Source organism: Triturus cristatus, chromosome 12 (genome assembly GCF_964204655.1).
Source record: "Triturus cristatus chromosome 12, aTriCri1.1, whole genome shotgun sequence".
In the NCBI taxonomy this organism is placed as follows: domain Eukaryota; kingdom Metazoa; phylum Chordata; class Amphibia; order Caudata; family Salamandridae; genus Triturus; species Triturus cristatus.
Genome location: NC_140595.1, coordinates 3,164,451 through 3,192,444, shown reverse-complemented (window position 1 = coordinate 3,192,444; position 27,994 = coordinate 3,164,451). Strand labels below are relative to the sequence as shown.

General features: G+C 50.8%; 1 protein-coding gene across 1 annotated transcript in view; it reads left to right on the top strand.

Moving 5' to 3' along the window:
* Positions 1 to 27,762, top strand: part of APC2 (APC regulator of Wnt signaling pathway 2) — a 185,614-nt gene extending 157,852 nt beyond the window's left edge. Inside the window, exon 16 of the mRNA XM_085639194.1 lies at positions 7 to 27,762. Within this exon, the coding sequence (XP_085495320.1) occupies positions 7 to 5,716 (5,710 nt within the window). The 3' untranslated portion in view covers positions 5,717 to 27,762. The remainder of the gene's footprint in view (positions 1 to 6) is intronic.
* The last annotated feature ends 232 nt before the right edge of the window (positions 27,763 to 27,994 follow it).

Sequence of the window (27,994 nt, the reverse complement as noted above, 5' to 3'; positions counted from 1 at the left end):
TTACAGGCAAATTCTCCGGGACCACAACTGTCTCCAGACGCTGCTCCAGCACCTGAGGTCCCACAGCCTGACCATCGTCAGCAATGCCTGCGGAACGCTGTGGAACCTGTCCGCCCGGAACCCCAAGGACCAGGAGCTGCTGTGGGACCTGGGCGGAGTCAGCATGCTGCGGAACCTCATCCACTCCAAGCACAAGATGATCGCCATGGGCAGTGCAGCTGCGCTGAGGAACCTTCTCACTAACCGGCCTCTCAAGTACAAGGATGCTGCGGTCATCTCCCCCGGCTCCTGCATGCCCTCCCTTTATATGCGGAAGCAGAAGGCCCTGGAGGCCGAGCTCGATGCCAAACACCTGGCACAGACCTTTGAGACCATGGAGAAGCAGGGCTTGAAAGCACAGGCCCTGAAGAAGCCGCTCAGGCACATGGAGAGCTTGGTGAAAGATTATGCCTCTGACTCAGGCTGTTTTGACGATGACGAGGTGCCCAACGTCTCCTCCTCTGGAGTCGAGACAGGAAACTCTTCTGTGTTGTCCATGTTCCTAAATTCCTCTTTCCTCCAGGGTCAGGGCTTGCCTAGGGCTGTCACTCAGAGAAGGGTCCCTGAGCCTGAGAAAGATGAAAACAGCAAGCACCTGGAGCTAAACAAGCATCCTTCCTCTGAGGATGACGTCTCTATTGCAGCGGAGAAGCTCGCCACAAAAATCACCACTACTGTGGCCAAGATAGACAAACTGGTGGAGGACATCTCTACCATGCACACGTCTTCAGATGACAGCTTCAGCCTGAGCTCAGAAGACCACTGCATTGACTGGCAATATGGCTCTGATGACATTAACGAAGCCAGGGCCCAGTCCTGCTCACCATGTAGGCTCTCTGACACCAGTGGGCTTGCAAAGCGTGAAAGTCTCAGCAGAGCCCACACTTTGCTTCGGCTGAAAACTGCATACACGAGTTTGTCTAACGACAGCCTAAATAGCGGGAGCACAAGCGACGGCTACTGCACCAAGGAGCACATGAAGCCCTGCACCCGGGCACCCTTCCTGGACTACAAGGACGAGCTACAGAGGTACCAGAAGCGGCCCAGCAGGTTGGACCTAAAACACACACTGCACAGCAAGCTGGAGAAAATCAACCCTTCGTGGGCCCAAGACAAGGAGCTCCCTCAACAGGAGAAAGCCGATATCAAAGACCTTTACGAACAAGCAAAAAAAATTGTTTCTATCCCAAATTCTCACAATAGTTGTGATTCTGGAGGGAAAGAACCCCGATGGGAAACGAATCCAAGCAACCAGCCTCCTGTCGAACCTCTAGTTCACACCATCAAGCTCTCCCCATCCTATCAGCATGTCCCTGTGATGGAAAGCATGGCGCCCAGTAATTTAGCTTCCGGGTTAGGCTTCTCCAGCAGTAGTTACTATCCAACGCTGGCAGGCAGGAAGCAAGCATGGCTTCCCATCGTGCCTTCCCAGCTGTGTGAAAACCTAAGTATAGTCCCGGAAAAACTGCCTGCTCTCACACCAACAAGCGTAGGACAGGAGACTGCCCACAAATACTCCCTGGAGGGCACTCCCATCTGCTTCTCTAGATGCAGCTCCCTGTCCTCTATCTCCTCTGCTGACAATATCTTAGATGGGCGCGAGATGGATAGCGAGAACGAGATGGACAGTGAGTCCTCCTTAGACATGCATGAGGTGGAGGGAAGCGAGGGGCACCACTTGAGGACCCACAGAACAACCACAAAGGAAGAGCACGGCCTTTCCGAAGGATCATCAGAGACTCCCACAAGCTCCCAGCCAATGGTTATCCCGTATCCAAAGCAGGAGAAGATTTTCTTACGAGAAACATCTCCGTCCAGGAATGACGACATGACACCTTCGAGTTCATCGGAGAACTACATCCAAGAGACCCCGCTGGTCATGAGTCGCTGCAGCTCCGTCAGCTCCTTGGGGAGTTTTGAGAGTCCGTCCATCGCTAGCTCTATCCAGAGCGATCCCTGCAGCGGGATGATCAGCGGCACCGTTAGCCCTAGTGAGCTTCCTGATAGCCCCGGACAGACTATGCCCCCAAGCAGGAGCAAGACCCCATGCTTTGACCCCTGTGGACACCCCGAACGAGAAACCAGTCAATTCAATATACAGTGGGAGAACAATGTCAAAAAGTTCATGGAGATCACAGATTTCAAAGAGCGTTTCCACATCCCTCCCGATATCGATTCCATGATCTACTTCACCGTGGAGAAACCCACGGAGAACTTCTCATGTGCATCAAGCCTAAGCGCTCTCCCGCTGCATGAGCACTACATCCAGAAAGATGTTGAGCTAAAACTAATCCCTCCGTTCCCAGAGAGAGGTCACCTGAACTTTGTGGCCCATGAGAAAAGGGAGGACGGGAGGGATGACCGGCTTGGTGATGTATTAAGACGAACTGAGAGGCATGAGCTGTATTCTGAGGAGGACACTGACATTCTGAAAGAGTGCATCAGCTCCGCCATGCCTGCCCGGCTGCAGAGAGTGAAGACCTCGCTGCTTACCAGCCTGCCTGGCCAGCCCTTGAACACTCAGACTAAAAAGCCCCTCCACTTGCCAGTTTATATGCTGGTGCCCGCCAATGCCCAGCCAGGGGGACCCAGATCCATGCGTCCAGAGAAAGAAGTCTTTAAAGATGACTCCTCCATCACAGACTCAGCAGAAGGAACTCCAGTTAATTTCTCCAGCGGAACTTCGCTCAGCGATGAAACCCTACAGTACCCACTGAAAGGTGAGAGGGACTCTAGGCCTCATCCAAAATCAAGAATGGAGAGGGGCAACAGTAGTCAACCAGCAGTTCGCCAAGGGACAAGACATCATCTTCCTTCGCACAGAAATGCACCTGCTCCAACAAGCAAAAGGCCCAACGCGGTCACTGCTGCCAAGGGTCACAGCACGCACAGGCACAAAGGGAGTGCCAGTTCTGCCACCCACGGGAGAACCAATCACACAAGGGACGTACGAACAAGTCACCATGCACCACCCCTCAAGCGGGGTCCTCACCTGGATCTAAACATTATAAAACACAGCACTGGAGTACAACAAGAAGGAGGCCCCCAAACAACGGAAGACCATCCTCGTGGCAACCGTGCATTTCAGTCCATATGCCACACAACACCGACGGAAGAGGCCGTTTACTGCTTCTACGAAAACGACTCTGATGATTCACTCAAGGTAACCAGGGATTCGCCCAGAAAGAGCAAAGAACCCATCAAAGCTCAGAGAAAACCGAGTCGCAATACTGGCCCAGACAAGAAAGAAGCTGCCCAAACACTTAGACAATCATCCCATCCAAAAACTAAAATCTCAGCTGCAAAGCTGCAGAACAACCTAATCATAGATGAAACACCACCCTGCTACTCTCTTAGTTCTTCAACAAGCTCCTCAAGTGACCTCGACGGCCACGAAACCTGGGAAAAATCCAAGCTTCAGGCCAAAATGAAAAGGCAGACAGTTACTGCCAGAATGCATGGCACGGCAGACTCGAGGGCCAAAGGGGGGCAGCGCCCCGGCGGTTTGCTTGGCCAAAACTCTGAAAACAAGTTGCTGCAAGAATACAACAGCTCCACGGCGCCGAGGAAGAGGAGGCATTCAGCCAGGAGGAGGAATGCTGAGCGCAAGCAGAAGCAGCATACCAGCAGCAGCCGGAGCCAGAAGGCTGTCAAGGAGTGGGCGCGCAAGCGTGAGCCTGAGCTGGGGGAGGACACTCTGTCCGACAGAGCGTCCGATCTGGACAGCGTGCAGTGGAAGGCAATTCAGGAGGGGGCGGACTCCGTTGTGACCTGGCTGCATCAGGCAGCTGCTTCTGTGTCCAAGGAACCTTCTTCTGAGTCAGAGTCCATCTTGTCTTTCGTTTCTGGGATGTCGATGGGTTCCACGCTGCAGCATTCTCTTGAAGGGAAACCAAACAACCACCGCAGGAAAGACGGAATCTCTCTCGTGAAGAAAGATCGCACTAGGCCACTGCAAGAGAGCAAGAAACTGCAAGAGTCGAGACAGACGGCAGGGAAGATGAACAAATCCTGTGCCACGGGTGGCCCACAGAAGGCCAATCCCAACGTCCCAGTGGTTTTTAGAGGCAGAACTGTTATCTACGTGCCGAGTGTTGACAAATCTTCAGCCACATCTCCCCCTACCACAAAGAAGGTGGGTGACAAAGTCAATGCCACCCCCAAGAGTCCCTCCCAGATCCAACCTAGGTCTCGGAGCTTGCACAGACCAGCCGCACCAGCAGATACGACTAACCTCAGCTTACCCAAAAGAAGCGCCACCCCTCCAGCTAGAATGCCTGCAGGACCATCCTCAGGGTCTTCAAGGACTTCCACCCCATGTCGGCAACCGCAGAAGAAACTGCCATCTCCTTCGCAGTCTACTAGTAAACCGCCGGTAGCTCAAAGGGCACAGACAGCTTTGAGTCAGCCGGTTCCAAATTCAAAACCAACAAGCAAGTCTTCATCTCCCAACAACAAGACGCAGAAGTCTCCTGTTCGGATCCCATTCATGCAGAAGCCAGTCCCCAGGGGTATCCCTGTTAGAGCGATGACTGCAGCCACTGCAGGGTCTGTGACTCCTACCAGACAAGGCCTTGGTGGGCCGCGGTCATTCCAGGCCAACAGGCTCAACTTAGTGAGGATGTCATCTGCGAGGTCGAGCAGCAGCGAGTCGGACAGGTCTGGGTTCTTGAGGCAGTTGACATTCATCAAAGAGTCTTCCAACCTGCTCATGCACCACAGGTCAGACCGCTCCACTCCAGGGCCCCGGTCCCCCTTAGCACAAAGAGGATCGCCCCGGAGGACGGTACAGTCTGGGCTGCCAGCAGTATTCCTATGCTCCTCCAGGTGTGAGGAGCTCAAAGTACAGACACCCATGGGACACAGTCAGGCGCCACCAGTGGCCAGGGCAATGCCTCTTGACAAGAATCTCCAGGGGGAGAGGCCCCCCAGGAGGACAAGCTCAGAGAGCCCATCCAGGCTACCTGTAAAACCCAGCTCCTCCCAAGCAGAGACTTTAAAGAGACACTACTCTTCCCCTCAGATCAACATCCGCCGAAGGTCCAATAGTCCTTCTTCAAACCTGTCCTCCTGCTCTGAGTCTTGCGGGAAGAGCAGAAGCGAAGAAAGACCAAGTCGCCTACAGCAGCAGAGAACTGAGCCAGATGGCAGGGAGTATGGCCAGCCGCTGGCACTGAGGAAGGGTACCTGGAAGAGGATCCGAGATGAAGACATCCCGCAGATCCTGAAAAACACCCTTCCCTCCTCAGCGCTGCCCCTCGTGGAGAGCTCTGTAGAAGATGAGGCCTCGCTGTCTCTCGCCGAGGTTCAGAGGAAGACCAGTGATGCTGTCGTACAGACAGAGGACTTTGCCATTTCTAAAACCAATTCTAGTACATCCCCTACTCTGGAGAATGGACAGGCCCAATCCCACGGCGAGGCTGAAAGCGCACTTCACCGGCACATGGGATCCAGTGTTGTCCAAGGTGTCCCATTCTACGGCAGAGATCAAATCAAGAGTGTGCCAGCCATCTCCTTTGCCCATGAAGGTACCTCTGGCACCCTGGGGAACTTTCCGTCCAGCAGACACAGCTCCCCCAGCAAGGCCATGCGGGTGACTCCCTTCAACTACACCCCAAGCCCCACTCCTGCCCAGGCAGTGAGTGAGAAACCGGTGGAAAAACTGCATGCTGAGTGACACTAGAAGCTATAGCTGATGGGGGACCCCGAACTCAGAATGGGATTAGACTCTCCTGCTATAGTCCATACAACGTTTTGCAAAATAAAGTCAGGCACTAACTTCAGGAAGAATGTGCCCCTTTCTAGAAGATGAATTGAGGAAGAAGGGCCTGCGAGTTACTCTCGGTTCCTTTCCCCAGTGTGTCTGTCCCCTCTGGAGCACTTCTGGAGCTTCTGGACTGTTGGTGACAGCCAGGTCTCTAGCTTACCCACTACATTGCTTTTCTATTTGTGCCAAGAGGTTCTTGAGATGTGTAAATGCCCAAGTGGTTGCATGAGTCAAAAGGAACCAAGAAACTCAGCCCACGTTTTGGGACACTTTTCACTTTATGAGGGATTGAGTATCGCAAGGCCACGTTTACTGTGCCACCTTTCGCTTTGTGAGGGACTGCGTAACCTTTTGCTTCCTGAGGACTGTGAAATGCCAAGCCACGTACTTTGCCACCTTTCAATTTGTGAGGGCCTGGGAACTCCAGCCCACGTACCGTGCCATCTTTTGCTTCATGATGGGCTGCTTAACGCCAAGTCCACCAGACACCACTGCTCTCTGCTTCCTGCACTTTGAAGAAAATAGCTGCCACCTGTGTTCACTAAATACTTTTATCCTTCCTACTGAAAGGTGCAGCATGGGACCCTCAAACCCCAATAGGAGATGTGAGGGGAAGAGTTTCAGTCACATGGTTCCAGATTGGGGGTTCAGGTGCGAAGTTGCAGCTGTGAGATGTCTGGGCTTGCACTTCATGATGGGGAGTTTAGAGCCAAGACTGGGCCCATCTGCACACCTATGTTCAATGCACATACTGTACAATGCGCCTACTGTACAATGTGCCTACTGTACAATGTGCCTACTGTACAATGCGCTACTGTACAATGCGCCTACTGTACAATGCACCCACTGACTGCTGCACTAAAGACCTGCACCAAGACTTGCACTCTTGGAGGAAAGGCAAGGCCACCCCCTTCTTCGGAGGCCCAGATGCTCACCGGGGTGGGTGGCTGCTCACATGGGGAGATCTTGCTCACTTTGGCTGCAGTGGGAGGATGTTTCCCTGGGTGGTTGCTGCTCGCTGGGCTGTGAGGACATCTGCAGTGAGTGCTCCTCAAACGTGCATTCATCTTCTGTGAGGCCGCTGCTCGCCTGCGGTCTGGCGTCTCATCCTGTGGCTGGAGATACTGGGGTCCCCCCCTGTACTTTATAGTCTCCTGGGAGGGGGTACTTACCTGGGAGTGGGGGTTGGGGGTTCAATCCTGCATTAATCTTCTCTGGGTCGGCTGCACAACATACAGACTTATGAACAGAATAGTTCACATACAAATGTTAAAAAAATACTGCTTCAGTTAAAAATACTGCTTTAAGCACAGCCTTAATCTAAATATTGCAGCATGTATAGTCTTATACAAGATCTAAGTACCCTTTGGTGGCCGCCCAGAAAAGGAAACTGAGGATAAGCGAGGCTAGGGGGGCGCCCTGAGCCATATGGATCTTTACAAGGGCAGGAGCACCCCGGGGGCACTGGCCCTTCACAAGGCTGCAGGGTACCCCCGGGGCACAGGGCGCTTCGGAAGACCAGAGGGCACCCACTGGAACCCAAGGCACCCTTGCGGTGTAGGCTGAAGGGCACTATTCTCTTGGGGTCTGTTTCGGAAAAAGTGATTCACTTAGCAGGTCAAAGACTTCAGTGCAAGACCTGATCATTGCAACTGTGACCCTCCGTCTGTCCCTCCTTCCTTCTATCCCTCTTCCTTCTGTCCCTCCTTCCCCAGTCCTCCTCCAACTGGTGCTCATTCCTTCATCCTCAGGTCCTCCCCCATCTGCCCCTCCTGCCTCAGTCCTTTCCTCCTGCGTCGCTCGTCTTTCCGGGCTCTCATCCTCCCATCCTCCTCCCTCTGGCCCTCTTCCCTATGTCCTTGTATCTCTTCGCCCTTTTCCCTCTGAACCTCCTTTCTAAGTTCCTTTTTTAATGTCCCTCGCCCTTCCTTGCTCTCCTTCCTCTGAACTTCCTGCCTCTATCTCCTTCCTCTGACCCTACTTCCATGATCCATCTGCCTGTGCATTTCCTGCCTCAGTGCCCTTTTCCTCTTTCTCTCGTCCTTCCAGGCTGTTCTCTCTCTGACCCTCTCGCCTCTGCCCCGTTCGTCTGACCCTCTTGCCTCTTCCCACTTCGTATGACACGCTTGCCTCTGCCCCCTTCGTTGGACCCTCTTGCCTCTGCCCCTTTCGTCTGCCCCTCGTGCCTCTGCCCCTCTTGCCTCTGCCCCCTTCCTCTGCCCCTCTCGCCTCTGCCCCCTTCGTCTGCCTCTCTTGCCTCTGCCCCCTTCATCTGATCCTTCTGCCCCGGTCCCCCGCCTCAGAGGCAGGAGAGATAACAGTAAGAAGGCTCTGCCCTTCCTTCCTGTCTCTTTCCTCTGACCCTTCTGCCTCTGTCCCCCCTGTTTCTGTTGCTTCCTCCAGTGCCCACTCTCCCATGCCTCTACTCCTCCTCCTGCCCAGTCCCTTCTGCCTGCACATATCCTCCCTATGATCACCCTCTGCCCATCCTGCCTCTTCCCCCTTCAATGATTCCCCTGTCTGTGTCCCTCCTGCCTCACCACTCCATGCCTATGATCCCCCCACCCCTCCTCCTGTTTTACTCCTCTGGGCCGCTCTGCTTTCAATGCTTTCTCCACTACAAGTTTATGTTCCCTTGGAGTCTTCTCTTTCTGTCGCTTTGTCTCCACCTGTCCCTTAGCCCCTCAGATCTCTCTCTCTCTCTCTCTCTCTCTCCCTCTCTCTCCCTCTCTCTCTCTTCACTGAGCACTCTTTTTTCTTTAACTCTCTCCCCTCTTTTTCTCTGCCTCCTCCTTTTTGCCCCCCTTACTTCCCGCTTCCTCTTTCTTTCTCCACCTATCTCTCTTCTCCCTGCCTGTCTCTATCTGATTCCTATCCTTCCAGCTTCCAGTGTCATCTGCTCATAATGAGGGGTAAGGGGGTATCTTGTGGCCATCACATGAAAATGTGCAAATCCTGTACTGGAGTTTACCTCCATGAATTCACTTCCTCATCTATGTCCCTTGACTCCGCGCTCTCACGTGGCCTCAGTCTATGCTGATATCAGATGAGTTCTGTTTGACGCCCAGACACTGACGAGGGACCCTGCCTCAGCTCCACCTGCCCCTCGAGGGACCCTGCCCCAGCTCCACCTGCCCCTCGAGGGACCCTGCCTCAGCTCCACCTGCCCCTCGAGGGACCCTGCCCCAGCTCCACCTGCCCCTCGAGGGACCCTGCCCCAGCTCCACCTGCCCCTCGAGGGACCCTGCCCCAGCTCCACCTGCCCCCCGAGGGACCCTGCCCCAGCTCCACCTGCCCCTCGAGGGACCCTGCCCCAGCTCCACCTGCCCCTCGAGGGACCCTGCCTCAGCTCCACCTGCCCCTCGAGGGACCCTGCCCCAGCTCCACCTGCCCCTCGAGGGACCCTGCCCCAGCTCCACCTGCCCCTCGAGGGACCCTGCCCCAGCTCCACCTGCCCCTCGAGGGACCCTGCCCCAGCTCCACCTGCCCCTCGAGGGACCCTGCCCCAGCTCCACCTGCCCCTCGAGGGACCCTGCCCCAGCTCCACCTGCCCCTCGAGGGACCCTGCCCCAGCTCCACCTGCCCCTCGAGGGACCCTGCCCCAGCTCCACCTGCCCCCCGAGGGACCCTGCCCTGCCGCCTGAGCGCCGCCGGGTCCAGTCCTCCAGCTCTGCGCAGGGTCTCCGGGTGCTGCTGGTTCGGTTCTTCTTCAAGGTGTTGCCCTGTGTCCTGCGGCTCTGCAGGCTCCTTGGGAGGGTCAGAGTAGTCACTGAGCGCATGCACTGCCCGGCTGTACAAGTCGTGGCGACACTGCTCTTTGCTCAGCTCCCAGCTGATCCCACTGATTTCACAACCTATGAACTGGGACCTGTCTTGCGGGGCCCCCAACAGTGTTCGACCTTGCTGTGCTGTGTCCATTACAGGCTCATCTCCTGCTGCAGGCTGCTGCCCGCCACGCCTGGGAGCGGAAGCAGTAAATACCGCTGTTATGGATGAAATCTGAGCAACCTCAACAGTGCCTCCACTCCTCAACAGTGAGACCACTCCTCAACAGTGAGACCACTCCTCAACAGTGCCACCACTCCTCAACAGTGCCATCACTCCTCAACAGTGCCACCACTCAACAGTGAGACCACTCCTCAACAGTGAGACCACTCCTCAACAGTGAGACCACTCCTCAACAGTGCCACCACTCCTCAACAGTGAGACCACTCCTCAACAGTGAGACCACTCCTCAACAGTGCCACCACTCAACAGTGAGACCACTCCTCAATAGTGCGACCACTCCTCAACCGTGCGACCACTCCTCAACAGTGCCACCACTCAACAGTGCGACCACTCCTCAACAGTGAGACCACTCCTCAACAGTGAGACCACTCCTCAACAGTGCCACCACTCCTCAACAGTGCCACCACTCCTCAACAGTGCCACCACTCAACAGTGAGACCACTCCTCAACAGTGCGACCACTTCTCAACAGTGAGATCACTCCTCAGCAGTGAGACCACTCCTCAGCAGTGCGACCATTCCTCAACAGTGCGCCCACTCCTCAACAGTGCGACCACTCCTCAACAGTGCCACCACTCCTCAACAGTGAGACCACTCCTCAACAGTGCCACCACTCCTCAACAGTGCCACCACTCAACAGTGAGACCACTCCTCAACAGTGCGACCACTCCTCAACAGTGAGACCACTCCTCAACAGTGAGACCACTCCTCAGCAGTGCGACCATTCCTCAACAGTGCGACCACTCCTCAACAGTGCGACCACTCCTCAACAGTGTTGGTCCCTCTATTCAGAGCAGGTTCCCTCGTGTTAGTCTCCACTGTGTCTTATGTAGGTTAAATCTTTGTATAACCAAACTTCGGTGGTGGCATCTCGCCACCTCTCAGCCCAACCCCCCGCCCCCGCCCCTTGGACACAGGTCCTGTGGTGCCTCAAGGAGCTGCTTTGCTGATATTATTCTTCAGCACATATATGTGTACCACCTGTTCCTACCTCCAAGCCCTTCCGCAGACACTCCATCTCAGTCAGGATTGTGCCCTCCTCCCAGTGACGAGCTAAGAGGAGCGACTGATGGCGGAGATGGGACTACTTGACGATTCATCCCAAGCAGACCAAAGGCATGGTGGTTGGCAGCCTAGCTTCTGTCAGGCCTGTTAATATCTGGCTCCCAGGACTGGGAGAGTCCCTTGCCCTGGTCTTAAAAGTTCTAACCCTTCGAGAGGGCACACGACTGACCCTGGCTCAGCAGATGTAAATGTCATTAAAACATGCGCCTTTCATCTCTCTACAACCACGAGGTCCAGGCAGCGATAGCTTTCTTTGTGTCCTCCACAGATAACAGCGTCCATATGGGAGTCTGTGAGTATCTGACAAGAGTCTGCAACAGCTCAAGTGTCTGGGGCCCAGAGCCTTTATCGTCTCAGGATCAAGTGTCCTCAGACAGTCATCTGCTCACCAGTTGCTTCTTTGGGAAGAGTTAAATCTACATCGATGTACAGTTTCTGGCCTCGCCCTACTTCCTTGTGCACATTCTCCCCTCACCAACCAGTGAGAGGGGTTAGATTCACTCCTGCTCAAGCTCTCACCAACTTTGAGTGTAGCAAGAGGTGATCTGGCGGTAGAGCTTTCTCTATCCAAGGTCCCCAGCTCTGGAACTATCACCCTCCCTGTCTTGAAATGTACTGACGACTCTACACCTTCAGGAGGACACTCAAGACTGCTCTTTCTCCCCAATTTAACCGAACACAGACCCTACGCAAACTCTCCTTTTGCAGGGGTCTCATGGGAATACACTGGGTTCACATTTAATGACGTTTGCTCAGGTGGTTGCGTGCCACAACTAATATAGCACAACGCATGCAGGCCCTACAAAAGGTAAAAGGTAGGTAAATTGGTACTATCCTTGTATAGCGCTTCTGCCCATGCAAAACATTACTAATTGTGAGCCTTTACCTGCACAGACCCCGAGAATACCCTTAGTTTCCATTTTCAGAGTGGACACTCCATTTGCACTGGTGCAGAGTGGACACTGTTTGCACAGACCCAGAGAATACCCTTTGTTTCCATTTTTAGAGTGGACACTCCATTTGCACCTGTGCAGAGTGGACACTGTTTGCACAGACCCAGAGAATACCCTTTGTTTGCATTTTCACAGAGTGAACACTCCATTTGCACCCATGCAGAGTGGACACTGTTTGCACAGACCCCGAGAATACCCTTTGTTTGCATTTTCACAGAGTGGACACTCCATTTGCACCGGTGCAGAGTGTACACTGATTGCACAGACCCCAAGAAATACCCTTTGTGTGCATTTTCACAGAGTGGACACTCTATTTGCACCCGTGCAGAGTGGACACTGTTTGCACAGACCCCGAGAATACCCTTTGCTTGCATTTTCAGAGTGGACACTCCATTTGCACCGGTGCAGAGTGGACACTGTTTGCACAGACCCAGAGAATACCCTATGTTTCCATTTTCAGAGTGGACACTCCAGTTGCACCCGTGCAGATTAGGCACTGCTTGCACAGACCCCGAGAATACCCTTAGTTTCCATTTTCTGAGTGGACACTCCATTTGCACCGGTACAGAGTGGACAATGTTTGCACAGACCTGGAGAATACCCTTTGTTTGCATGTTCACAGAGTGGACACTCGATTTGCACCCGTGCAGAGTGGACACTGTTTGGACAGACCCCGAGAATACCGTTAGTTTGCATTTTTACAGTGTGGACACTCCATTTGCACCTGTGCAAAGTGGACACTGTTTGCACAGACCCCGAGAATACCCTTTGTTTCCATTATCAGAGTGGACACTACATTTGCATCCGTGCAGAGTGGACAATGTTTGCACAGACCTGGAGAATACCCTTTGTTTGCATTTTCACAGAGTTGGCACTCAATTTGCACCCGTGCAGAGTGGACACTGTTTGCACAGACCCCGAGAATACCCTTAGTTTGCATTTTTACAGTGTGGACACTCCATTTGCACCGGTGCCGAGTGGACACTGTTTGCACAGATCCCGAGAATACGATTTGTTTCCATTTTTAGAGTGGACACTCCATTTGCACCTGTGCAGAGTGGACACTGTTTGCACAGACCCAGAGAATACCCTTTGTTTGCATTTTCACAGAGTGGACACTCCATTTGCACCCATGCAGAGTGGACACTGTTTGCACAGATCCCGAGAATACCCTTTGTTTCCATTTTCAGAGTGGACACTCCATTTGCACCTGTGCAAAGTGGAAACTGTTTGCACAGACCCCAAGAAATACCCTTTGTGTGCATTTTCACAGAGTGGACACTCCACTTGCACCCGTGCAGATTAGGCACTGTTAGCACAGACCCCGAGAATACCCTTAGTTTCCATTTTCAGAGTGGACACTTCATTTGCACTGGTGCAGAGTGGACACTGTTTGCACAGACCCCGAGAATACCTTTAGTTTGCATTTTTACAGTGTGGACACTCCATTTGCACCGGTGCAGAGTGGACACTGTTTCCACAGACCCCGAGAATACCCTTTGATTTCATTTTCAGAGTGGACGCTCCATTTGCACCCGTGCAGAGTGGACACTGTTTGCACAGACCCCAAGAAATACCCTTTGTGTGCATTTTCACAGAGTGGACACTCCACTTGCACCCGTGCAGATTAGGCACTGTTTGCACAGACCCCGAGAATACCCTTAGTTTCCATTTTCAGAGTGGACACTTCATTTGCACTGGTGCAGAGTGGACACTGTTTGCACAGACCCCGAGAATACCTTTAGTTTGCATTTTTACAGTGTGGACACTCCATTTGCACCGGTGCAGAGTGGACACTGTTTCCACAGACCCCGAGAATACCCTTTGATTTCATTTTCAGAGTGGACGCTCCATTTGCACCCGTGCAGAGTGGACACTGTTTGCACAGACCCCGAGAATACCCTTTGTTTCCATTTTCAGAGTGGACACTACATTTGCATCCGTGCAGAGTGGACACTGTTTGCACAGACCCCGAGAATACCCTTTGTTTGCATTTCACAGAGTAGACACTCCATTTGCACCTGTGCAGAGTGGACACTGTTTGCACAGACCCCGAGAATACCGTTTCTTTGCATTTTCACAAAGTGGACACTACATTTGCATCCGTGCAGAGTGGACAATGTTTGCACAGACCTGGAGAATACCCTTTGTTTGCATTTTCACAGAGTGGGCACTCAATTTGCACCCGTGCAGAGTGGACACTGTTTGCACAGACCCCGAGAATACCCTTAGTTTGCATTTTTACAGAGTGGACACTCCATTTGCACCGGTGCCGAGTGGACACTGTTTGCACAAATCCCGAAAATACGATTTGTTTCCATTTTTAGAGTGGACACTCCATTTGCACCTGTGCAGAGTGGACACTGTTTGCACAGACCCAGAGAATACCCTTTGTTTGCATTTTCACAGAGTGAACACTCCATTTGCACCCATGCAGAGTGGACACTGTTTGCACAGACCCCGAGAATACCCTTTGTTTGCATTTTCACAGAGTGGACACTCCATTTGCACCGGTGCAGAGTGTACACTGATTGCACAGACCCCAAGAAATACCCTTTGTGTGCATTTTCACAGAGTGGACACTCTATTTGCACCCGTGCAGAGTGGACACTGTTTGCACAGACCCCGAGAATACCCTTTGTTTGCATTTTCACAGAGTGGACACTCCATTTGCACCGGTGCAGAGTGTACACTGATTGCACAGACCCCGAGAATACCCTTTGTTTCCATTTTCAGAGTGGACACTCCATTTGCACCTGTGCAGAGTGGACACTGCACAGAGCCCGAGAATACCCTTTGTTTGCATTTTCACAGAGTGGACACTCCATTTGCACCTGTACAGAGTGGACACTGTTTCCACAGACCGCGAGAATACCCTTTGCTTGCATTTTCAGAGTGGACACTCCATTTGCACTGGTGCAGAGTGGACACTGTTTGCACAGACCCAGAGAATACCCTATGTTTCCATTTTCAGAGTGGACACTCCAGTTGCACCCGTGCAGATTAGGCACTGCTTGCACAGACCCCGAGAATACCCTTAGTTTCCATTTTCTGAGTGGACACTCCATTTGCACCGGTGCAGAGTGGACAATGTTTGCACAGACCTGGAGAATACCCTTTGTTTGCATGTTCACAGAGTGGACACTCGATTTGCACCCGTGCAGAGTGGACACTGTTTGGACAGACCCCGAGAATACCGTTAGTTTGCATTTTTACAGTGTGGACACTCCATTTGCACCGGTGCCGAGTGGACACTGTTTGCACACATCCCGAGAATACGATTTGTTTCCATTTTTAGAATGGACACTCCATTTGCACCTGTGCAGAGTGGACACTGTTTGCACAGACCCAGAGAATACCCTTTGTTTGCATTTTCACAGAGTGGACACTCCATTTGCACCCGTGCAGAGTGGATACTGTTTGCACAGACCCCGAGAATACCCTTTGTTTCCATTTTCAGAGTGGACACTACATTTGCATCCGTGCAGAGTGGACACTGTTTGCACAGACCCCGAGAATACCCTTTGTTTGCATTTCACAGAGTAGACACTCCATTTGCACCTGTGCAGAGTAGACACTGTTTGCACAGACCCCGAGAATACCCTTTGTTTGCATTTTCACAGAAATACCCTTTGTGTGCATTTTCACATAGTGGACACTCCATTTGCACCGGTGCAGAGTGTACACTGTTTGCACAGACCCCGAGAATACCCTTTGTTTCCATTTTCAGAGTGGACACTCCATTTGCACCTGTGCAGAGTGGACACTGCACAGAGCCCGAGAATGCACTTTGTTTGCATTTTCACAGAGTGGACACTCCATTTGCAGCTGTACAGAGTGGACACTGTTTCCACAGACCCCGAGAATACCCTTTGTTTGCATTTTCAGAGTGGACACTCCATTTGCACCGGTACAGAGTGGACACTTTGCACAGACCCAGAGAATACGCTATGTTTCCATTTTCAGAGTGGAAACTCCACTTGCAACCATGCAGATTAGGCACTGTTTGCACAGACCCCGAGAATACCTTTAGTTTCCATTTTCAGAGTGGACACTCCATTTGCACCGGTGCAGAGTAGACAATGTTTGCACAGACCTGGAGAATACCCTTTGTTTGCATGTTCACAGAGTGGACACTCGATTTGCACCCGTGCAGAGTGGACACTGTTTGCACAGACCCCGAGAATACCGTTAGTTTGCATTTTTACAGTGTGGACACTCCATTTGCACCGGTGCCGAGTGGACACTGTTTGCACAGATCCCGAGAATACGATTTGTTTCCATTTTTAGAGTGGACACTCCATTTGCACCTGTGCAGAGTGCCCACTGTTTGCACAGACCCTGACAATACCCTTTGTTTCCATTTTCAGAGTGGACACTACATTTGCATCCGTGCAGAGTGGACACTGTTTGCACAGACCCCGAGAATACCCTTTGTTTGCATTTTCACAGAGTGGACACTCCATTTGCACCGGTGCAGAGTGCACACTGTTTGCACAGACCTCGAGAACACTCTTTGTTTGCATTTTCACAGAGTGGATACTCCATTTGCACCGGTGCAGAGTGGACACTCTTTGCACAGACCCCGAGAATACCCTTTGTTTGCATTTTCACAGAGTGGACACTCCACTTGCACCCGTGCAGAGTGGACACTGTTTGCACAGACCCAGAGAATACCCTTTGTTTCCATTTTCAGAGTGGACACTCCATTTGCACTGGTGTAGAGTGGACACTGTTTACACAGACCCCGAGAATACCCTTTGTTTGCATTTTCACAGAGTGGACACTCCATTTGCAGCTGTACAGAGTGGACACTGTTTCCACAGACCCCGAGAATACCCTTTGTTTGCATTTTCAGAGTGGACACTCCATTTGCACCGGTGCAGAGTGGACACTTTGCACAGACCCAGAGAATACGCTATGTTTCCATTTTCAGAGTGGACACTCCACTTGCAACCATGCAGATTAGGCACTGTTTGCACAGACCCCGAGAATACCTTTAGTTTCCATTTTCAGAGTGGACACTCCATTTGCACCGGTGCAGAGTAGACAATGTTTGCACAGACCTGGAGAATACCCTTTGTTTGCATGTTCACAGAGTGGACACTCGATTTGCACCCGTGCAGAGTGGACACTGTTTGCACAGACCCCGAGAATACCGTTAGTTTGCATTTTTACAGTGTGGACACTTCATTTGCACCGGTGCCGAGTGGACACTGTTTGCACAGATCCCGAGAATACGATTTGTTTCCATTTTTAGAGTGGACACTCCATTTGCACCTGTGCAGAGTGCCCACTGTTTGCACAGACCCTGACAATACCCTTTGTTTCCATTTTCAGAGTGGACACTACATTTGCATCCGTGCAGAGTGGACACTGTTTGCACAGACCCCGAGAATACCCTTTGTTTGCATTTTCACAGAGTGGACACTCCATTTGCACCGGTGCAGAGTGCACACTGTTTGCACAGACCTCGAGAACACTCTTTGTTTGCATTTTCACAGAGTGGATACTCCATTTGCACCGGTGCAGAGTGGACACTCTTTGCACAGACCCCGAGAATACCCTTTGTTTGCATTTTCACAGAGTGGACACTCCACTTGCACCCGTGCAGAGTGGACACTGTTTGCACAGACCCAGAGAATACCCTTTGTTTCCATTTTCAGAGTGGACACTCCATTTGCACTGGTGTAGAGTGGACACTGTTTACACAGACCCCGAGAATACCCTTTGTTTGCATTTTCACAGAGTGGCACTGTTTGCACAGACCCCGAGAATACCCTTTGTTTGCATTTTTAGAGTGGACACTCCATTTGCACCGGTGCAGAGTGTAGACTGTTTACACAGACCCCGAGAATACCCTTTGTTTGCATTTTCACAGAGTGGACACTCCATTTGCACCGGTGCAGAGTGCAGACAGTTTGCACAGACCCCAAGAATACCCTTTGTTTGCATTTTCAGAGTGGACACTCCATTTGCACCGGTGCAGAGTGTACACTGTTTGCACAGACCCCGAGAATACCCTCTGTTTGCATTTTCACAGAGTGGACACTCCATTTGCACTGGTGCAGAGTGGACACTGTTTGCACAGACCCCGAGAATACCCTTTGTTTGCATTTTCACAGAGTGGACACTCCATTTGCACTGGTGCAGATTGGACACTGTTTGCACAGACCCCGAGCGAGAATACCCTTTGTTTGCATTTTCACAGAGTGAACACTCCACTTGCAACGGTGCAGAGTGTAGACACTGTTTGCACAGACCCAGTGAATACCCTTTGTTTCCATTTTTAGAGTGGACACTCCATTTGCACCTGTGCAAAGTGGACACTGTTTGCACAGACCCCAAGAAATACCCTTTGTTTGCATTTTCACAGGGTGGACACTCCATTTGCACCTGTACAGAGTGGACACTGTTTCCACAGACCCCGAGAATACCCTTTGATTTCATTTTCAGAGTGGACACTCCATTTGCACTGGTGCAGAGTGGACACTGTTTGCACAGACCCAGAGAATACCCTTTGTTTCCATTTTCAGAGTGGACACTCCACTTGCACCCATGCAGAGTGGACTCTGTTTGCACAGACCCAGAGAATACCCTTTGTTTCCATTTTCAGAGTTGACACTCCCTTTGCACCGGTGCAGAGTGGACACTGTTTGCACAGACTCAGAGAATACCCTTAGTTTCCATTTTCAGAGTGGACAGTCCACTTGCACCCGTGCAGAGTGGACACTGTTTGCACAGACCCCGAGAATACCCTTAGTTTCCATTTTTACAGTGTGGACACTCCATTTGCACCGGTGCCGAGTGGACACTGTTTGCACAGATCCCGAGAATACGATTTGTTTCCATTTTTAGAGTGGACACTCCATTTGCACCTGTGCAGAGTGGACACTGTTTGCACAGACCCAGAGAATACCCTTTGTTTGCATTTTCACAGAGTGGACACTCCATTTGCACCCGTGCAGAGTGGATACTGTTTGCACAGACCCCGAGAATACCCTTTGTTTCCATTTTCAGAGTGGACACTACATTTGCATCCGTGCAGAGTGGACACTGTTTGCACAGACCCTGAGAATACCCTTTGTTTGCATTTCACAGAGTAGACACTCCATTTGCACCTGTGCAGAGTAGACACTGTTTGCACAGACCCCGAGAATACCCTTTGTTTGCATTTTCACAGAAATACCCTTTGTGTGCATTTTCACATAGTGGACACTCCATTTGCACCGGTGCAGATTGTACACTGTTTGCACAGACCCCGAGAATACCCTTTGTTTCCATTTTCAGAGTGGACACTCCATTTGCACCTGTGCAGAGTGGACACTGCACAGAGCCCGAGAATGCACTTTGTTTGCATTTTCACAGAGTGGACACTCCATTTGCAGCTGTACAGAGTGGACACTGTTTCCACAGACCCCGAGAATACCCTTTGTTTGCATTTTCAGAGTGGACACTCCATTTGCACCGGTGCAGAGTGGACACTTTGCACAGACCCAGAGAATACGCTATGTTTCCATTTTCAGAGTGGACACTCCACTTGCAACCATGCAGATTAGGCACTGTTTGCACAGACCCCGAGAATACCTTTAGTTTCCATTTTCAGAGTGGACACTCCATTTGCACCGGTGCAGAGTAGACAATGTTTGCACAGACCTGGAGAATACCCTTTGTTTGCATGTTCACAGAGTGGACACTCGATTTGCACCCGTGCAGAGTGGACACTGTTTGCACAGACCCCGAGAATACCGTTAGTTTGCATTTTTACAGTGTGGACACTCCATTTGCACTGGTGCCGAGTGGACACTGTTTGCACAGATCCCGAGAATACGATTTGTTTCCATTTTTAGAGTGGACACTCCATTTGCACCTGTGCAGAGTGCCCACTGTTTGCAAAGACCCTGACAATACCCTTTGTTTCCATTTTCAGAGTGGACACTACATTTGCATCCGTGCAGAGTGGACACTGTTTGCACAGACCCCGAGAATACCCTTTGTTTGCATTTTCACAGAGTGGACACTCCATTTGCACCGGTGCAGAGTGCACACTGTTTGCACAGACCTCGAGAACACTCTTTGTTTGCATTTTCACAGAGTGGATACTCCATTTGCACCGGTGCAGAGTGGACACTCTTTGCACAGACCCCGAGAATACCCTTTGTTTGCATTTTCACAGAGTGGACACTCCACTTGCACCCGTGCAGAGTGGACACTGTTTGCACAGACCCAGAGAATACCCTTTGTTTCCATTTTCAGAGTGGACACTCCATTTGCACTGGTGTAGAGTGGACACTGTTTACACAGACCCCGAGAATACCCTTTGTTTGCATTTTCACAGAGTGGCACTGTTTGCACAGACCCCGAGAATACCCTTTGTTTGCATTTTTAGAGTGGACACTCCATTTGCACCGGTGCAGAGTGTAGACTGTTTACACAGACCCCGAGAATACCCTTTGTTTGCATTTTCACAGAGTGGACACTCCATTTGCACCGGTGCAGAGTGTAGACAGTTTGCACAGACCCCAAGAATACCCTTTGTTTGCATTTTCAGAGTGGACACTCCATTTGCACCAGTGCAGAGTGTACACTGTTTGCACAGACCCCGAGAATACCCTCTGTTTGCATTTTCACAGAGTGGACACTCCATTTGCACTGGTGCAGAGTGGACACTGTTTGCACAGACCCCGAGAATACCCTTTGTTTGCATTTTCACAGAGTGAACACTCCACTTGCAACGGTGCAGAGTGTAGACACTGTTTGCACAGACCCAGTGAATACCCTTTGTTTCCATTTTTAGAGTGGACACTCCATTTGCACCTGTGCAAAGTGGACACTGTTTGCACAGACCCCAAGAAATACCCTTTGTTTGCATTTTCACAGAGTGGACACTCCATTTGCACCTGTACAGAGTGGACACTGTTTCCACAGACCCCGAGAATACCCTTTGATTTCATTTTCAGAGTGGACACTCCATTTGCACTGGTGCAGAGTGGACACTGTTTGCACAGACCCAGAGAATACCCTTTGTTTCCATTTTCAGAGTGGACACTCCACTTGCACCCATGCAGAGTGGACACTGTTTGCACAGACCCAGAGAATACCCTTTGTTTCCATTTTCAGAGTTGACACTCCATTTGCACCGGTGCAGAGTGGACACTGTTTGCACAGACTCAGAGAATACCCTCAGTTTCCATTTTCAGAGTGGACAGTCCACTTGCACCCGTGCAGAGTGGACACTGTTTGCACAGACCCAGAGAATACCCTTTGTTTCCATTTTTAGAGTGGACACTCCATTTGCACCGCTGCAGAGTGTAGACTGTTTGCACAGACCCCAAGCACACCCTTCTTTTGCATTTTCACAGAGTGGACACTCCATTTGCAGCTGTACAGAGTGGACACTGTTTCCACAGACCCCGAGAATACCCTTTGTTTGCATTTTCAGAGTGGACACTCCATTTGCACCGGTGCAGAGTGGACACTTTGCACAGACCCAGAGAATACGCTATGTTTCCATTTTCAGAGTGGACACTCCACTTGCAACCATGCAGATTAGGCACTGTTTGCACAGACCCCGAGAATACCTTTAGTTTCCATTTTCAGAGTGGACACTCCATTTGCACCGGTGCAGAGTAGACAATGTTTGCACAGACCTGGAGAATACCCTTTGTTTGCATGTTCACAGAGTGGACACTCGATTTGCACCCGTGCAGAGTGGACACTGTTTGCACAGACCCCGAGAATACCGTTAGTTTGCATTTTTACAGTGTGGACACTCCATGTGCACTGGTGCTGAGTGGACACTGTTTGCACAGATCCCGAGAATACGATTTGTTTCCATTTTTAGAGTGGACACTCCATTTGCACCTGTGCAGAGTGCCCACTGTTTGCAAAGACCCTGACAATACCCTTTGTTTCCATTTTCAGAGTGGACACTACATTTGCATCCGTGCAGAGTGGACACTGTTTGCACAGACCCCGAGAATACCCTTTGTTTGCATTTTCACAGAGTGGACACTCCATTTGCACCGGTGCAGAGTGCACACTGTTTGCACAGACCTCGAGAACACTCTTTGTTTGCATTTTCACAGAGTGGATACTCCATTTGCACCGGTGCAGAGTGGACACTCTTTGCACAGACCCCGAGAATACCCTTTGTTTGCATTTTCACAGAGTGGACACTCCACTTGCACCCGTGCAGAGTGGACACTGTTTGCACAGACCCAGAGAATACCCTTTGTTTCCATTTTCAGAGTGGACACTCCATTTGCACTGGTGTAGAGTGGACACTGTTTACACAGACCCCGAGAATACCCTTTGTTTGCATTTTCACAGAGTGGCACTGTTTGCACAGACCCCGAGAATACCCTTTGTTTGCATTTTTAGAGTGGACACTCCATTTGCACCGGTGCAGAGTGTAGACTGTTTACACAGACCCCGAGAATACCCTTTGTTTGCATTTTCACAGAGTGGACACTCCATTTGCACCGGTGCAGAGTGTAGACAGTTTGCACAGACCCCAAGAATACCCTTTGTTTGCATTTTCAGAGTGGACACTCCATTTGCACCGGTGCAGAGTGTACACTGTTTGCACAGACCCCGAGAATACCCTCTGTTTGCATTTTCACAGAGTGGACACTCCATTTGCACTGGTGCAGAGTGGACACTGTTTGCACAGACCCCGAGAATACCCTTTGTTTGCATTTTCACAGAGTGAACACTCCACTTGCAACGGTGCAGAGTGTAGACACTGTTTGCACAGACCCAGTGAATACCCTTTGTTTCCATTTTTAGAGTGGACACTCCATTTGCACCTGTGCAAAGTGGACACTGTTTGCACAGACCCCAAGAAATACCCTTTGTTTGCATTTTCACAGAGTGGACACTCCATTTGCACCTGTACAGAGTGGACACTGTTTCCACAGACCCCGAGAATACCCTTTGATTTCATTTTCAGAGTGGACACTCCATTTGCACTGGTGCAGAGTGGACACTGTTTGCACAGACCCAGAGAATACCCTTTGTTTCCATTTTCAGAGTGGACACTCCACTTGCACCCATGCAGAGTGGACACTGTTTGCACAGACCCAGAGAATACCCTTTGTTTCCATTTTCAGAGTTGACACTCCATTTGCACCGGTGCAGAGTGGACACTGTTTGCACAGACTCAGAGAATACCCTCAGTTTCCATTTTCAGAGTGGACAGTCCACTTGCACCCGTGCAGAGTGGACACTGTTTGCACAGACCCAGAGAATACCCTTTGTTTCCATTTTTAGAGTGGACACTCCATTTGCACCGCTGCAGAGTGTAGACTGTTTGCACAGACCCCAAGCACACCCTTCTTTTGCATTTTCACAGAGTGGACACTCCATTTGCATCTGCACAGAGTGGATAATGTTTACGCAGTCCCTTCCTTTGCATTTTCACAGAGTGGACACTCCATTTGCATCTGTACAGAGTGGATAATGTTTACGCAGACCCTTCCTTTGCATTTTCACAGATATTCCATTTGCAATGGTACTGAGCAGGAACTGTTTGCACAGACTGCAAGAATACCCTACATTTGGATGTTTGCTGCGGTACAGAGTGGACAATGTTTGGCAAGACACATTATTTGCATCCGAGCAGCGTGGACAACGTTTGCACAGACCCCGAGTAGACTCTTCATTTGCATGTGGACATTCAATTTGCAGCGGTACAGAGTGGACACTGTTCGCACAGACCCCAAACGGACACTTTGTTTGCATTGACCCGTGGTGGACACTTTGCACAACCCAGAGTAGACACTCCAATTGCATCGAGCAGATGTTCTGTTCGCACAGCCCACTGGGCACCTTCACTTTGCACAGGCTCTGAAGGGAAAGCGCCATTTGCACAAACGTTTTGTGTGCGCTGAATCTCGGGTGGGCATGTGCTTCTGGGTGAGGAGCTGCCATGTAGATTTCTGTTGGTGCCCCTCGTGCCTGCAGCAAGAATTTGTGTGCGAGGTGGGGAGTATACTCTGCCCCTTTGATTCTGTCCTTGATTTTCATCTACTGCCTGCCATGTCAAGTCCTCCCTGGCTCTCTCCTTATGTCCCCAGGGCTTCTAGCCATCCTGGCTCTCTCCTTATGTCCCCAGGGCTTCTAGCCTTCCTGGCTCTCTCCTTATGTCTCCGGTGCTTCTAGCCTTCCTGGCTCTCTCCTTATGTCCCCGGTGCTTCTAGCCTTCCTGGCTCTCTCCTTATGTCCTCGGTGCGTCTAGCCTTCCTGGCTCTCTCCTTATGTCCCCAGGGCTTCTAGCCTTCCTGGCTCTCTCCTTATGTCCCCAGGGCTTCTAGTCTTCCAGGCTCTCTCTTTACGTTCCCACTGCTTCTAGCCTTCCTGGCTCTCTCTGTACGTTCCAAATCCTTCTAGCCTTCCTGGCTCTCTCCTCATGTACCCAGGGCTTCTAGCCTTCCTGACTCCCTCCTTAGGTCCCCAGGGCTTCTAGCCTTCCTGGCTCTAACTTTACGTTCCCACTGCTTCTAGCCTTCCTGGCTCTCTCCTTATGTCCCCAGTGCTTCTAGCCTTCCTGGCTCTCTCCTTATGTCCCCACAGCTTACAGCTTTCAGCCTTCCTGGCCTCTCCTTATGTCCCCACTCCTTCTAGCTTCCCTGGCTCTCTCCTTTACCTCATTTTCTCCACTCTAGGCCTTTCCTGCCTGGTGTTCGCCCACTCATTTCTTATCCTTGTTCCCAGATCCCCCATGCTTCTTCCTCTGTTGTCTCAGTCACTCCTTCCAAGTCTTCTATCTTCTCTCCTCTGCCATTCGTCCCTCTTTCCTTCTCACTGACTGCCTGCCTCTCCTCTATCCCTGGTCTGTAATCTCTCCTTTGTTTGTCACTTCTGATGCTGCCCTCCCTCCTGCATCTGATCCAGTTTCTGGTCTATCACTGGTCTCTATCCCTCCTCTCACCACTCCTCTTATTTCTTCTCCTCCCTTCTTTTCCTCCTTCCTCTCTCCTTCAACCTGTCAGCCATGTTCCTCTTACTCTCCTTCTATGGCCACTCCTTGTTATTTCCCTCCTTTCTCTAGTCTTCTGTCTCTCTCCACTTTCTCTCCTCCTTTTTCTTCCTTACCATCTCCCATGTCTCTCCAATTCCACCGCCCCATGCCTTTGTTCCTGTGCTCATGCTGTTTCTTTTCACCCGTCCTCCTTCCCCTCTGCCTTTTCCTCCTTCCTTCCTTTAACCCTCTTTCAATTCTGCTGACTGTCTCTTTTCACTATCCCCTTCCTCTCTGGCTCCTTTTACTCACCATGCCTCTCTCATGCCTGTGTCCCTTCATCCTTTCTACCTCCATCCTCTGCCACTTTCCTCTCCCCTCTTGCCCGTCCCTCTAGCCTCACTCTTCCTTCCTCTTTCTTATTTTCTATTATTTCTTAGACTAATTAATGCCCACACAATATAAATAAAATTAAACAAACTAACAATATATTACACTCTTAAGAAGATTCCCGGGCTAGAACAGTTGCAAAACTTTGCGTAGACATGAAATCCATCGCAGTTTGCCCTAAATGAATGTCATAGTTTCTTAACCTTGAAGATTCTGCCTTTGGACAACTAAGCAATGGATAATATAATTTATCTGATATTCCATTAAAATAATTAGTCGTTTGGATCTACAATGAGCTCCTTGATTGTCTTCACAATTCCTTCCTTCAACAAATGCTCCCCCAGGTTCTTCTACTGTTTTACTCTACTCCATTCACAACTCCTCAAAACCACATGAAAGAAAATGCTTTCCTTCTAATGGGCACAACCTCTATCTTTCCTTTATCTGTTGCTTGTTCTCTCTCACTTTCTTTTCTACCTCCCTCCTTCCTCTCTTGCTCCTACCCCTACCTCCTTCCACTTCCTCCTGCATGCCCCTTCTCTCCCTCCTTCCTTAGCCCTTCTTCCTCACCCCAACCCATCCTCCTTTTTCTAGCTCCTTTTCACTCTTTCTCCTTATCTTTCCTCCCTCCCTTCACTTTTCCTTTCCTGTCATGCATCTCTTCTTCATTTTTCCTCCTTCCTCTCTCCCTATCTCCTTATGACTGTCCCTCCTTTGGCCATTCCGTCCCTCCATTTTCCCTCTTACCACTTCCTTCCCCCTCTCTCTCTCTTCATCCTCTTCCGATCCCTCATGTTGCACCCGCCATGCCTGCCCACCTACTTTTGTCCCACGCTCTTCTCTCCCCTAATGCTTGACCCACATTTCTCTCCCTTTACCTCTCTACACACTCCCGCCTGTCTCTCCTACATCTATCCCCGACTTGTCACCCTTAGACTTCCACTTACATCTCCTTTCACCCTCTCTCTCTCGCTCTCCCTCCCTCATTCCTTCCCCCTCATGCTTGTCCCGCTCTCTACTCCTCCTTCCTTTCACCTTCTCTCCTCGCCCCTGCCTGTCCCCCATTTTCTAACTCCTTTCTTCTATCTCCTTTCTCAATGTATCTCTCATCCTCTGTTCATTCTTCTTCTCACTCCTTCCTCTTCTCTCATGCACCAGTATCTTGTTTCTCTCGCCCTTCTTCTTATCCTATTTCCTCATACCTGTCCCTCCTTTCCTCCTTGAGCCCTCCTGCCCATCCCTCTTCTGCCCCTTTCTCCCCTTGCTCTTTCCCGTCTACTCCATCCTTTTCCCTCAATCGTTTCCACATCCCTCCTCTATCCCTCATTCCTCTCCCCTCATTCCGTTAACCATTCCTTTCTCTTCATCTCTCCATCCTCGTCTCTCATTTGTATCTTGCTCCTGCCTCTATCCTTCCTTTGTCTCCTATTAGGTGCCCCTCCATCTTTTCTCTCTCCCACTTTCTTCTTCCCTCATTCCCATCCCTCCCACGTCTCTCTTTTTCCTTCCCTCCTTTAGAACTCTTTACTATTTTAGATCCTGCCCCTGTCCCTCTTTAACCCATCCCCATTCCTTTCTTCTTCTGCCCTATACTTTCGCCCTTTATACTCCTTACCCTCACTCTCCACCTCTGCTCCTTCTTTCTCTACCACTTCCTTCTCTTCCTCCTTTTTCTTCCTACTTCCTCTCTCCCTCTCCCACCTACTTTTCAATGCCGCCTCCTTGCTATCTCTTTCCTTAAACTGTCCTCTCCCACATGTCCCTCTGGACATTTTGATGTGAGCCTCTTTCCCTCTCTTTTGCAGTTGCCCTCTTTCAGTCCTCTCTCATTTCCTCCTTACCTCCTTTCTCTCCTTGCTTGATCCCTCTTTCCTGCACCCCTCCTCCTTCACTTCCTCTCTACCTCTCCTTCCTTTAATTTTCCTTTTACTGCTCGATTCCCTTCTGTACACTTTTCCTCCCACCAGTTCCTCTTCTCGCTGCTCATCTCTTCTTCCCGCCCTTCTCCATATTTACCTCCTTTCCTTCTCATCTCCCTTCTGCGTCTACCCCTCTGTTGCCTGTCCATCCTTCCACATCCATTCTTCCATCCTTGTCCCCCAACGTGTCTGTGACTGTCCGTTCCTTTCCTGTCTGTCTTCCTTTCTGCCACTTCCTGGCCTTCATAACCCTTTATATCCCTCCTTTTTTTTCACTGACTGTCACACCTTTTTCTGTTCCTCCTCTGTCCCCTTTCGCTCTCTCTCTCTCTCTGCTCCTTCTGCCTCTGGACTTACTGCTATGATATCTGTTTTTTTAACTCTTTCCATCATCCCTCCCCCTTGCACCCTACTTGTTCCTCTGTTAGCCTTTTCCTTTTGTCTTTCGCCTCCAATATGAGCCCCTCATATCCTCTCCCTACTGCACCTTTTCCCTCTAAGCGCCTACCGCCAGCCATGCTCACCTGCCTCCAGTCCAGCTCTAGTTGCTGTTCCTATAGACAGCTATGACCTGGAAATGGTTTTAAGAGATGACTTTGTGTGTACATTTAAACTGGATGAATTTTGACTTTTTCCATTATATTTTCCTAAAGCCCCATATCTGTCTCCTGTGTTCATTCTCGGACTAAGAGGGATCTTCTCCTGTCTCTTGTGTTTTCTGCTCCTATAATACTACCTGTTGTACATATGACCTGGAGTGCCCCAGGAGAAGGTGGGGTACCTCAGTCAAGGATAGACATACTGTTCAACGTGTACACTACTGACATTAGCATTCACATTGTACATGACAGTTCAACTAATCCAGGGACAACTCCTCTAATGACACTACA